Source organism: Acartia tonsa, chromosome 14, assembly GCF_053477335.1.
Source record: "Acartia tonsa isolate MP-2025a chromosome 14, ASM5347733v1, whole genome shotgun sequence".
NCBI lineage: Eukaryota > Metazoa > Arthropoda > Copepoda > Calanoida > Acartiidae > Acartia > Acartia tonsa.
Genome location: NC_137273.1, coordinates 29,832,982 through 29,847,173, shown reverse-complemented (window position 1 = coordinate 29,847,173; position 14,192 = coordinate 29,832,982). Strand labels below are relative to the sequence as shown.

Below are 14,192 nucleotides of genomic sequence, written 5' to 3'. Positions count from 1 at the left end.
TACTTTAATATAATAATAATAACATAATAATGTAATAAGTTTAGTTAAAGTTTTCCAGAGCTGGATCTTTAAATCATTATAGTGGTGAGCCAGATCAGGGTGAGCCGAACCGATCTGGCTCACCCTTCGGCTCACTCCGATCTGGCTCACCACTAAAATGATTTAAAGATCCAGCTCTGCTCAATATATCATTTTTAAATAGTGTTTTTTATATTTTAATCTTTTTTTGTATAAAACATTACATTTCTACTTTCATATTAATATATTTTTAACTAGCCGACCAAAAAATAACTACAGTCATCATTATAACGAACGGACGGGTGGACTAACCCTATTTATACAGTAGCTGTATATTAATATGCCATTACTCTTATGTATTTTGTATTCCTTGTTTACTTTATTGTACAAGAAATATGTAAAGACACAGATGCTACGATTATAAATTAGCTACGTTACTTCAAAAATAAAACAAAGTACATCGCTCTTTATGCAATATAATAGTTAGGAACCAATCAATTAAAATTTGACAATAGTACCCAAAGTTTTTGAGCCGGCGATTAAAATAACTTGGATGTAAAACTTTGGGCCCTAGTGTAATTTACAGTTCAATGTCCCCTCCCACCCTAGTAAAAAAAAATAAAGCTTATTGTATTTAAGTCTACTGTCCTATTATATAAAGTAGTAAAGTTTTTTTTGTCTAAATCTTAAAGCTGGTCTTAGGCTATTTTATTTTTTAGATTTAAGCCTCGGTAAGATTTATGCTATTTTTTAATAAAGAGCACCTAGATGACAAATGCACCTGGACAAAGTGTCTAAAAAATCAGACTTGTGACGTCATAAAAATGAGGGAGACGAGAGGAGAAGTTGGACAGAAAACTCATAAAAAAAAAGATGGATAATAACTCATTTTTATGACGTTACATGGCTGATTTTTAAAACACTTGTCTTGTTACTGCTTATTTACATAACTATTCTTGTTCTTTAGAAAATATTTACGTTTCCCTGGAAACTTATGCAACTTTTTTTCAATTTGAACTTTTATTGTTTTAGTCACCTGTGGGAGGGATTTATATATTGCAGTATTCTCTATCTATCTATCTGTTTATCTATCTATCTATCTATCTATGTGATTATCTATCTATCTAACTACTTACAAAGTTATCTATCTTTTATTGTTTTAGTCAACTTTTGGAGGGGTTTATACGTTGCAGCATTGTCTATCTATCTATTTATTCATTTATCTATATATCTATTTATTTATCTACTAACTTACTTTTATATTTATGTCTCCATCCATCTAGGAATCTACATATGTTGGAGGTGTTTATACATATATTGCTGTATTGTCTATCTATCTATTTGTTTAGCTTTCTATCTATCTGTTTGTTTATCAGTCTATCTATTATATGCCATTACAAACTATAACATTACAAACTTACCTTCAGCCAAAGATTTGTTTTTAAAGCGACTAGTTGAAGGCTTTCCTAGCCAACTCGACTTTGTAATAACTTTACTTCATTGAATAGACATTATTTAGACACACCCAGTGCATTGTTTACTTTGAAGGCCATTACAAACTATAACATTATAAACTTACCTTTAGCCAGAGATTTGTATTTAAAGCTACTAGTTGAAGCCTTCTCCCAGCTAACTCGACTTTGTAATATCCTCCTAAAATTAAAATATTCATAATATTTCTTAGTTGGTAAATCTATATTTGTTGGTGTTAAAATTGCACAGATTTAGCAGTAGTAGGAACTATTTTTTAATTCTTAAGTATGCTGATAGCTTTTAACTATATGACTTTACTACTATTTATATTGAAATTTTACATATCTGAGCCATTCTTTACGAAACAGAAAGAAGGATAAGAGAGTAGGAGAGAGAGCAAGAAAGAGAGAGAGAGAGAGAGAGAGGAGAATAGAGAAAATTAGAAAGGGAGAAAAAGAAAGAGAAATGGTAAGGGAGAGATCAACAGAAAGTATTAGACTATTTAAAAGAAATATAGGAATGATTACTTTATCACACATTGTTCTATCCTTGTATTACAGCATTCTTGATTTATAGCCAGTCACCTTTTGTTTATTATTGCCCTCTTTTAGCATAGGTGTAGATTAGTTTTCACAAAATTAATTTGTTTATAAAATATTTTAATATATGGGAGGGGAAGTTGGGCTGTTTTGCTTGCTTTATTAGCTGAGTGTCCAAACTGTTTAAGCAATAATTGTTATTTACAGAAGGGGTAATTTTGTGTATCATCATTGGGGATGTAAATTAACTTATCGGCCATTGTCTTATCCCTTTAGATCCCTCGGTCAGCTTAGGTTAGGTTATATTACAGGGTAGTCCTGAGCTGGATCTTTAAATCATTTCAATGGTGCGCTAAATCGGGGTGAGCCAACTTTCCACCAATGAGAGCACAGCATTTTACGAAATGCCGCGCTGTGATTGGTTGAAATTCGGCGCACCCCGATTTGGCGCACCATTGAAATGATTTAAAGATCCAGCTCTGATTAGGCATAGAGATATATGTATAACAAATTTTTTTGTGATTGATTAACATCGGTTCATAGTTCTTTTTTAATGAACAAAATTGTTATCTTGCTGCGCTACAAATGGATATAATTGTCCTAGATCTTTAAAATACATATCTTTGTTTGTGTTTGAGTCAAGACTAGCATTATAAATATGCTGTTTAATTCAAGCAGTAAACGTTGGAGGGAAAAAGTATGACAACATCCATAAAATATCAGATGGTTAAACAAACGAACATTAAACCTTATAGAGTGTCAAATCGTCATAAACAAGTCAAAAAAATTGACAATCAAGACTAATAGACAGACAGAAAAGTAGACAGATAATTTGGACAGATAGATAGACAGATAATTTGGACAGATAGATAGACAGATAGATAGGCAGATTGATAGACAGATAGATATACAGATAGATAGACAGATAGATAGATAAATAGATAGATAGATAGATAGACAGATAGGTAGATTTATAGATAGACAGATAAATAGACAGACAGATAGATATGGAGATAGATAGACAGATAGATAGACAGATGGATAGACAGATAGATAGACATATAAATAGACAGATATATAAACAGATAGATAGACAGATATATTATATATTTGTACAGATAGATAGACAGATGAATAGATAGATAAACAAGAAGATATATAGACAGATAGACAAACAGATAGATAGACAGATAGATATACAGACAAATAGATAGATAAATATACAGATAAATAGACAGATAGATATACAGATATAAAGTTAATACACCAAACTATATATGGGATAGAAAGATAGATAGTAAACATAAAGAAAAGTTTAGTTTTGTTGACTATGAACAAAGTTTGTAAATTTTATTATGTTACTCTGGACTAAGGGATACTAGAAAAACGCAAACAAATCAAGAAAAAATATGATCATACAGTAATACAGCAGTTGGTGTGTGCAGAATTTTACCAATGGCCGTGAATAAAAGAGAATTTAATGGAGGATCATTTTTTGGTTGGAAACCGGATACCTGGCTGATTTCTAATGCCAGATATCTGGCAAATTACCAGATATCAGGCCGGATAACCGGATACCCGATATTTGAAAATCAGCTGGATATCCGGTATATGGATAGATTCAATATCCGGTATCTGGATAGATTCAATATCCGGTATCTGGATAGATTCAATATCCAGTATCTGGATAGATTCAATATCTGGTATCTGGATAGATTCAATATCCAGTATCTGGATAGATTCAATATCTGGTATCTGGATAGATTCAATATCCAGTATCTGGATAGATTCAATATCTGGTATCTGGATAGATTTAATATCCGGTATCTGGATAGATTCAATATCCGGTATCTGGATAGATTCAATATCTGGTACCTGGATAGATTCAATATCCAGTATCTGGATATATTCAATATCCAGTATCTGGATAGATTCAATATCCAGTATCTGGATAGATTCAATATCCGGTATCAGGCCAGGTATTTAAATTGGCTGGATATCCCTAGAGGGGATGTTGATGTTTATTATAACAGGACATGTAATAATAAAAAGTATTCCTTGCGGACTTAATATTAACAGGCCAATTATAAATCACCTTAAGACAAAGGGTTTTGTTTCTCTAACAAATTTTTAATTTTTTGGGGGGGAGGGGATTGTAGGTTATTTTTTGAGACCGCGCAAAAAGGCACCAAAAAAATGACGATTAAATAAAATTACACGATAAAATAACCAATGAGAGGCGAGTGTATATTATAACATTGGTCAATTACAATGTATACGGCCTCTCATTGGACAACTTTATTTTTTGGTGCAATTTTGAGCTGTCTCTTAATTTTTTGTGGTGATACCTAATTCTTGAATTTTGTTTACTACATGGGTTGTTTCATGGTTTATAAACATCAGTTTAGGCTTATTTTTCATAAATAGATAGAGAGATAGATATATGGATAGATAGATACATAGACATATAGATTGATTGATAGACAGATAGTTAGATAGAATGGTAGATAAAATTGATTGGTATTTAGTTGAATAGATACAATTTCTGGATATATAGATGAATAGATAGAATGGTATTTGAAATTCAAGAATAGCCGAGAGGGACATAACTATTTTCTAAATGCCAATACATCACAGTAAAATATTATGGAAGTTTCAGTACTGACAGACAGACACACAGAAAGACTGTTTTAAAGACAGACAAACAGACAGATATAAAGACAGAAAGACAGACAGACTGACAGACTGACAGACTGACAGACAGACTAACATACTAGAGACAGAGAGGGACATAAATGCCGATACATCACAGTTTGATTTGCAGTACAGAGAGACTGAAAAACAGACAGATAGACAGATAAACAGACAGACAAATAGACAGACAAACAGACAGACTAACTGACAGAGAGGCACATAACTATTTTATAATTGCCAATACATCATAGTGTAATGATATGGGAGTTTGTAATGTTGTTTACTACATGGGTTGTTTCATGGTTTATAAACATCAGTAAAGGCTTGTTATTCATAGATAGATGAAAAGATAGATATATGGATAGATAGATACATAGCCATATCAATTGATAAGTAGGACAAAAGGTTAAGAACCAAACATGTAAAATTCTCAGAATAAAAAAACTCAAGGCCTCCGACTTTTAAATAAAAATTTATAGATAGTTAAATAGAATGGTAGATAAATTTGATTATTATATAGATGAATTGATACAATTGATCGTTTTCAATTTGTTTTATATTAATCATAGCGAAATGAGGGGGGGGCTCTGTGGTCAACAAGGCTTTTTGGGGGAAATTACCCATATTCTAAATGATCAAAAAAGTTTGTAAGTTGTAATGTTCAGAAAAGATTAGTAGTTTTTAGGTTTAATTATTGCAGTACTTAATAAATCATGTTTTCAGGGAAGCTTCTTTATTACACTTCCCTAATTCGCCACTTACCTCCAATGTGTTTAGCCATTAGAGGCAAAAAGTTGTCAAGAAAGGCAAAATTATATTAAAACAAAAACTATAAAATGTATGATTGGTAAAAAACATAGCTATGTAGTTCAGAATTTAATTGCTAGGTGCGTAAAAACCTTTTTTGATTTTAAATTTGAAGAGGAGATAAATATTTAAACAATCTTAAATATTTTTCAAAGTATTACAGCTTTACTGCTTTACTCTTAAGGATTTTTAAGAAATTTTATTTACTATTTATTTAACATATAATTTATGGGTAGTATATGATTTAGATAAAATACCTAAAAGTTGTAAAAAAGCTTTATTTCTGCTCATACATCTTTCAACTGAACGTGCAAACAAACTCTGACAATCCTTTTAGCATGGCTTTTAGTAAAGAAAGCAAAAAGTGTTAAAATAATGCTTGTGTTTCTTATCGAATTCTGCCAAAAGTTGCTTTATCTCATCATCAAGTTTAAACTGGAAATCTATGAAATCAGCTCTAAAGCATTGTTTGCCATTATAGCCTTCCCTTGTCCCTGAATAGATACAATTGATTGATATATAGATGAATAGATAAAATTGATTGATATATAGATATATGAATAGATAAAATTGATTGATATATAGATGAATAGATAAAATTGATTGGTAATTAGTTGAATAGACACAATTAATTGATATATAGATGAATAGATAAAATTGTTTGATATATATATAATAGATACAATTGATTGATATATTCAGATATATGAATAGATAAAATTGATTGATATATAGATGAATAGATAAAATTAATTGGTAATTAGTTGCATATATACAATTAATTGATATATAGATGAATAGATAAAATTGTTTGATATATAGATATAGATGACAAAATAGATAAAGATATTACTCTCAACAATAAATATGTACAATTTATAGATAGATAGAAAAAAAGGAAGTATATATGGATAAAAAGTGAATAGAAGAATAGCTTTACTGCTAAAAGAAGGAAAAATCTCTCACATAACTTTCCTCAGGAAAAAAAGAAATGTTAATTGCTTTTATATGTCTTTTATATGTCTTATGCTCATAAAAAATGCACTTTTGTTTTATATGATTCAGGGAAAATAATAAACTTTGTCTTACTAAAGATTTTCTTTTGATATATTATAATTTTCTTCAGTTACAATATCCCTGCGTTTCAGCTTCCACATTTGAGTCGATGCACAAGAAAAAAAGGGATTGAAAGAGGGATTAGACGGTTGGGGAGTAGAAAATATTTATCATATCTTAACAACATGTGACTTACAGTAGGTGGTGTCAACACCCTACAAATCTAAAGGGCTGATAAAATGAGATACATCCCGATTGAGGACACACAAAAATACCCACTCTGTAAATTACAATAACGTTTGTTGAAACGTATGGACACACAGCTTAATGTACAAACCAAACAAAATTCAAGAAAAGTTTCCAAATCTTAAAAAAAACATTTATTAAAACTTTGGGGACTGCAGGGTATTATCAATAATGACTTGTTAGAATCACCCCATTGAATTTAAACTCTGTAATTTTTGGAACAGTTGCAGATAGAACGCCTGCCAAACTATAATCAGTACCAGAAAGTCTTTTTGAGACATGATGATGATTTTTTAGATATTTTGTCTTTCAAATGTGGATCTGATACAATCATTTGACACAGTTCATAATGTCCTGTTGTGACTTCATAAATTTCAGAATATGAGAAGGGAAGTGGGGAAGAAAATCTCTTCAAAGGGGATAAGAGAAATGGGGTCCTCCTTTCCCTTTCTAAAAATTCATGACGTCACAATAGGACAATATGGGCTTTGTCAATCATTTACTTTGTAAGGTTGTATTTCATCCCTAAACATCAGCATACTAAAGAAATGGATATATAAATATATGGATATCGTAAGAGATTCTCGCATACCCTGATAAAATGTTTCTCCCTTCTGTCTAATAAAACGAAACAACCTCCCTTTATGACTTTACCCTATGTGCTCCCCTTACCATGGAGGAACATATTGACCAATAACTGAAGACTATATTAGCCAACTTAATTGGCGACAAAAATTTCCCTGTCAAAATATCTACGTATTCTATATCAATTAATAGAGCTAACACCATAAATAAAACGGTAAAGGCATAATTTTGATCCTCCCAACTTTGAAAGGAAAAATAGTGAATATGTGCGAGTATATGTATGTTGATAGGTAACACAGTTGGGACTTTAAAAGAATTATCAGGGCTCGGCATCCGCCTGCGTAAGCCTCAGAAAAATGTTAAACAATTTTAAAAATCAGCTTGACCCAAATATAGGTTATCCGATACAACAGAAAAGAACACCCTCTTGAGTGGGGGGATTGGTAACTGTAACTGTGGAAGACAATGGTAAAATTTATGCTGGCCTCTCATTGGTTATTTTATCGTATGACGTCATAATCTGTTGAGGGACTTTAATCATTATCTAACTGAGAGGGGAAGGTAAACACGCCTAAAATTACTTCCCCTTTAGAAACATGGATGACAACATCTTTAAGTAGCGAAGTAAAAAAAATATCAAATTAAATCAAGCAACAAACAGAATGAAACATATTAAGTAGCTTCTTAAATCAGAGGAATCGTATTTAATAGATTTGATTTAGCAATCTAATAAACAACCCTTAGAGGCTTAGAACCCTTGGTATAACTTTATTTCTCGTATTCATTCGAATCCGGTGGATGGGAACCGGTTCTCATCCATACGGAAAAAACTATGTCTAGCATGTATCCAGCTTTCTACGAATATAAAAATGTACAATCATAAGAATGAAATATAATAGTTATTTCTCGCATCGTATTATAAACAGCTTTCTGCGGATATAGAATGTACAATTATAAGATTAAAACCAGTTTTTTAGCCCCGAGGTGCCAAAGGCGCGGGATAAAATAACTGGTTTTAATCTTACGACTGTACATTTTTATATTTGTAAAAAGCTGGACATAATACGATGCTATATATAGTTTTGTTGTATGGATGAGAACCGGTTCCTATCCACCAGATTCGAATGAATACGAGAAAAAGTTTAATCTTATAATTGTACATTCTATATCCGCGTAAAGCTATTTATAATACGATGAAAGAAATAACTATTTCAATTTGAAAAACATAATGGTTAAAAAAGAACAGTAATAAAAGTCCTTCTACATCATAACCCTCATAGGTTTGTAGAAAAGATTTGTTTTAAACTAAAGTCAAACTTTTATTCAGCTTTCAAAATAAAAAAAAACTTTTACTATAATTTTCCTAAAATTTTATTTTTACAAAAAGTGCTTTTTTACACAAGTTGCAAGAAAAAATATTTAACTTTATTCTGAAGTTAAGATCCCCCCATGGAAAGGTAATTTTTTTCTATGTTGATTTTACTTTGAAGGGTGGTGCAAATAGTTATATACATACACCTACCAAGAACATATGAGAAGCTACATAGTACAGGTTTAGGACAATGTACCAGAAATTAACTTTCTTTACTCCTCGAAAAAAATACTCCTTTGGTTAAAAAAATATATTGAAGGAAATGCTTAAAGTCTATCTGTTTAATCAGTTTCAACCTTTCCCCAAAATTTTCTGCATTTAACTTATAACTAATGATTCTTTAAGTTTTAGTTAAAATAATTAATTTTAGTCAATTGTCCCTTCTCTCTTTTTTCCCTTAACTTTTGGACTAGTAAAATACGAAAATCAATTTCCATAAGTCATTAAAATTTCCCTTTAAAAAGTGTGTTTAATTCTACATTTTAATTTAAATTAGCCTATTTTAATGTTTTAAATTAACAACGATAGACAGATAGATAGATAACTAGATAGAAAATAAGATAGCAAGTCATTTGAATATCCGCGACAAGCCTTTAATTAACCCGGGGCCCGGTGTTCTGTTATTTAATCAAAATCAGAAAAACTTTTCCTTTTGCTGCAGAATACACAGACCGATACTTAAAAAGTTTTTGTTTTTTGTTAACACATTCTATCCTTATGTAAATGTCTGGCTGTCTATGTTTCTCTGTGTACCACAGTATCTCACTAAACATTGGACTTACATGTTTCACTTTTAATGTAACTTATCATAGGAATTAGAACTATTTTTGTGAAGGGTGACTTACATAGTACAACCCCCCTCTTACCAATTTAAGTGCCACTAGAGGCCTCTAGGGGACTTAGCCGCTAGTTTACAATAATATGACAAATCCATCAACTGGAAGAATGAAGCAATTGGCAACACGTGAATGTAGGAATTAACTTTTGAGTGGTTAAGGAAATACTAAAAGCTTTACTGCTAACCTTTATGGGCATAGTCCATATAGTGACCTTAAATCACATTTATTTTGCTTTGAATAAGATATTTTTCCTTGAATTGTTACTCAGAGACAAATCTTGTGCAATAAAAAAAATTGTTCAATGGACGTTTAATTATCATAAATCAAAACTTTTTAAGGATCAGACAAGCAACACGGTAAGGCGGGCAAAGTTATCAACAGTTTAAAACTCAGTCCGGTCCTTAAAATCAAATAATTACAGCATGGATTTCCACAAATAGGTGAATAATCTAGTGTGATAATATAGTATTTAAAAATTATAGGAATCACTATTAGATTTTATTTGTAAGGCTAATTTTGAAGTCTTTTAGTGACACTAAAATAACAATGCAGTAAAAAGCTGTCATAGGTAGAAATTCTACTGTGATAATATAATGCTTAACAGTTATAAGAACAGCTTTTAAGGTTTTCAACATACAAAGTTTCGCCAGTAAATAAAAAAACTGGCGGTAGCCATAGATAGATAAAATATATATAAAACAAGGATGACAACATCCATAAGTAGCGAAGCACAAAAAATCGTGGATGGAAATACGTAAAAGTAGATTTAAAGTGTATTTATTAAAAACAAGAATATATTTATTGGAGAAAATAAACAGGAAACCTTGTTTTATTTTTAATGATGACGACGGTCAAAGTAGATTACATAAAGATTCTCATAACAATGGGAAAAATAATTTTGATACTGATATCCCAAAAAAGTTTGAAAATTGGACCAAAAACACCAAATATATGGGGAAATATGTAAAACATATAAAAATAGCCAAAAACCTGATAAAAGGCAGTCTGACCGCCATGGTTGTTTTCTTTAAATGACGGGAAATTTAATTTTGATATCTATAACTGAAAAAATTTTGAAAATCGGACAATAAACTCTGAAGATATGGAGAATAATGTGAAAAATACAAAAATAGCCTAAAACCTGCAAAAATGTAGCCTGGCCGTCATGGTTGTTTTCTTTAATCGACGGGAAATTTAATTTTGCTTCTATAACTGAAACAATTTTGAAAATTGGACCATAAACACTGAAGATATGGTGGAAATGTGAAAAATACAAAAATAGCCTAAAACCTGCAAAATGGCAGCCTGGCCGTCATGGTTGTTTGCTGTAAACGATATGAAATTTAATTTTGATATCAATAACTGAAAAAAAAATTGAAAATCGGACCGTAAACACTGAAGATATGGAGAAAAATGTGAAAAATACAAAAATAGCCTAAAATCTGCTAAAAAGCGGTCCGACCGCCCTTGATGTTTAATAGTTAATTGTCCTCCTTGATAATGGGAATGTTGTCAAAATATTTCAGCTGTCTATCTTTAATAGGAGCCGAGAAAATCACGTTTTCCCTATTCTGTCTAAGACGGACGGACGGACAGACATTTCGAATTATAGAGTAGCTTCGCTACTAACAAGGACTTTCAAGCAGACATATGTCTACTAGAAATCTATTCAATAGATCTTAGACGATGGAAATTTGAAACTGTCGGGTCAATATTTCTTTAATATTCCCCCTATTTTCTAACTGTCCAAAGACGTTTATAACAATTAGGGAAAGGGTTGAATTTGGACAGGAAACCTAAATATTAAAATCTTTTCTAAATTTATACGATCCTGAAAGTTAATATTTACTGATATTTTCCAATAAATTTTTTCGTTTCGTCAAAATTTGGAAAAATAGCCAATATGGCTGTCTAGAAAAAACACGAAACCTCTACACCTAATATTTTCTCAGTGTTTTTTTTTACTTTTTATACAATTTTTTTTAAAAATTAAATATTGATGAGTTTTTTATTTTTATAGAATGAATTATAAAAAAAATAATATTGGTTGATTGGTTTTTGCGATATCAGAACTCAGAACCATATCAGTTTTACTTTTAAACAATTCAATAAATATGAAAACTTTAAAAATTAAATATTGATGAGTTTTTTTTATTTTTTTAGAATGAATTATAAAAAAATAATATTGGTTGATTGGTTTTTGCGATATCAGAACCATATCAGTTTTACTTGTAAACAATTCAATAAATATGAAAACTTAGATATAAAATTTGTATAATAGATAAGACTTTTAAATAATTTATTCTCCCCTTTCTTTATTCCAAAAATCTCGATTTTTCTTTCATTGTCATATCCTAGTATTTATTATGTGTATTTGTATTGTCGTGTGAGTATGTGAGAGGGTTGTAAAGGATAGATAAATTACCACCCCCCCCCCTCTCCCTCACATAGCTGTTAAGACTTAAGATTTTTTGTTTCAGGCTTTCAGCGTATCTACTCTATAATAATCCACCTTCCAAAGATCCAACACCCTACATTATCCAACCCTCCACCCTGCTTACTGTCTTCTACATTTCAACTCAACCATATATCAAACTTGCTAATATCATAAAGTGAAAGAAAAGTTAAAAAATAAACCACCAATAACCATTAAATAATGTATTAATCATTCTAACTCAAGTAATATGTACTAATTTATTATTTAACCTAACATACTAACTAAACAATAATCATAACTTTTTTTACTTTAATGAAATAAATAATCTAAATAAATAAATAAACTATGTTGACTTAAATAAAATGAAAATAAATATTTTTATTTTATTTGGATTGGAGTTAGTTAGTTTTGTAAATTGTAACGATTTGTCCTTGTTCTCTAAGGTCTCATATTTCCTGTATCATGAGTTGACCCTTAGCTTTATGCGGTCATAAATGTTCCCCCCCCCCCAAAAAAAAAACGCTTTTATCAATATACCTTGTATATTGGGGAATATTAACAAGGATTAAAACATCCATAAAAACTAGTACTGAAACTTTATGACAAACGGATACAGGAAGCAAATGCCTACATTACCAGAAATGAAAAAAGCTATCCGCTTTCTTACGGAGATTGACCAGCCCTAATTATAAAAAAGCTATTGTTCTGTAAGATTAAAACGATTTCTGAAACTGTATAACAAACGGATAATAACACAAACACTTAAATAGTTCAGAATAGTCGACAAATAGTCGACGGACAAACTGACCCTAATTATAGAAAATTATTGTTCTGTATGAAGATCTCATATTTCTCATGTGAGTTCAGTTAAGTTGACCCTTCCAGTTTCCCTTCCTTAATCAGGTGACATAAATTTTTCCTCCCCGCCCCCCCCCCAAAAATAAATATTGTACAGCGATTAAGGCGCGAAGATATGTTAATTTTATTTACCATAAAAACGAGTACTTTTATTATCAAACTGACATTATTCTTTTATTTTAGTAATTATGGGAAAATTGAAACAAATTTAAAATGCACGGAAAAATGTCTATAAAAATTTTTAAAAACTTAATTATGAAATAGCTTCGCTCCAAAAAAAATAAAATACTGAAGGGAAACAAACTAATCTAAAATCTTAAATATATATGAACATAGCTTTGTAAGTATGTCTGTCCAGGCGATAAATTTAATTCAAAAAATTTAAAATAGATATTTATCAAATTATCACATCGTATTATAAGCGTATGACCGGAAAGTAAAAACGATTTCTTTCAACTGAAGTCCAAAAAAACCGTATATAGTTATTCCGAATTTTACGATTTGTATTTAATAAAAGATAGACAGACAAAAAGAAAGAACTAAAATTATTAAAGTGATTATCTAAATTTGGTTACTATCATCATATCTTTGTATAATTGGTCAAAAAGCCTTCATAAAACTCCTAGGAAAGTACAGACGATATTTTTATTTACCATAAAAACGAGTACTTAAGTCAAGTTTTTATTTCTTTGTATGTAGATTTCTAGAATGATATCTATTTTTTTTAATAAAAAATTAAATCGACTTATATCGACAAATTACGGCTTTGTGAAAAAAAAAACTAAAGATATATTTTAAAAATTTAAATCCACGGAAAATGTCTATAATATGTTAAAAGTAAAAGTACTATAGAACCTATTTTTTGAAGCGAAGCTATTTCTGATTTATTTACATAAATAAAAACGAAAATGTCTATAATATGTTAAAAGTAAAACTATAGAAACTAACTTTTGAAGCGAAGCTATTTCTGATTTATTTACATAAATAAAAACGAAAATGTCTATAATATGTCTATGTCTATAATACGATGCGATAAATATCTATTTTCTGAAGCAACATAAAAGATAGACAGACAAAAATCAAAATGTATTTCCGTGAGAAATTAAATCTTGTTGTTTATCTCCCTCCCCCACCCCTCCTTCTAACTAACCATTACTACCAATCTAATGAAATTCTCCCCTCTTTTTATAAGGTTTTAATTTAACACCTGCATTTATAATATGTGTATGACCGGAAAGTAAAAACGATTTCTTACAGATTTTTCTTTC

The 14,192-nt window shown here is 30.3% G+C and overlaps 1 protein-coding gene across 2 annotated transcripts in view; it reads right to left on the bottom strand.

Annotated features, from left to right (window-relative positions):
• The window catches only part of LOC145305519 (acid sphingomyelinase-like phosphodiesterase 3b), a 97,015-nt gene that overhangs the window by 28,810 nt on the left and 54,013 nt on the right, over positions 1-14,192 (bottom strand). For both annotated transcript variants that reach the window (XM_080147147.1, XM_080147148.1), the window contains exon 9: positions 1,598-1,671. In XM_080147147.1, coding sequence (XP_080003273.1) covers positions 1,598-1,671 — 74 coding nt within the window. The remainder of the gene's footprint in view (positions 1-1,597; positions 1,672-14,192) is intronic.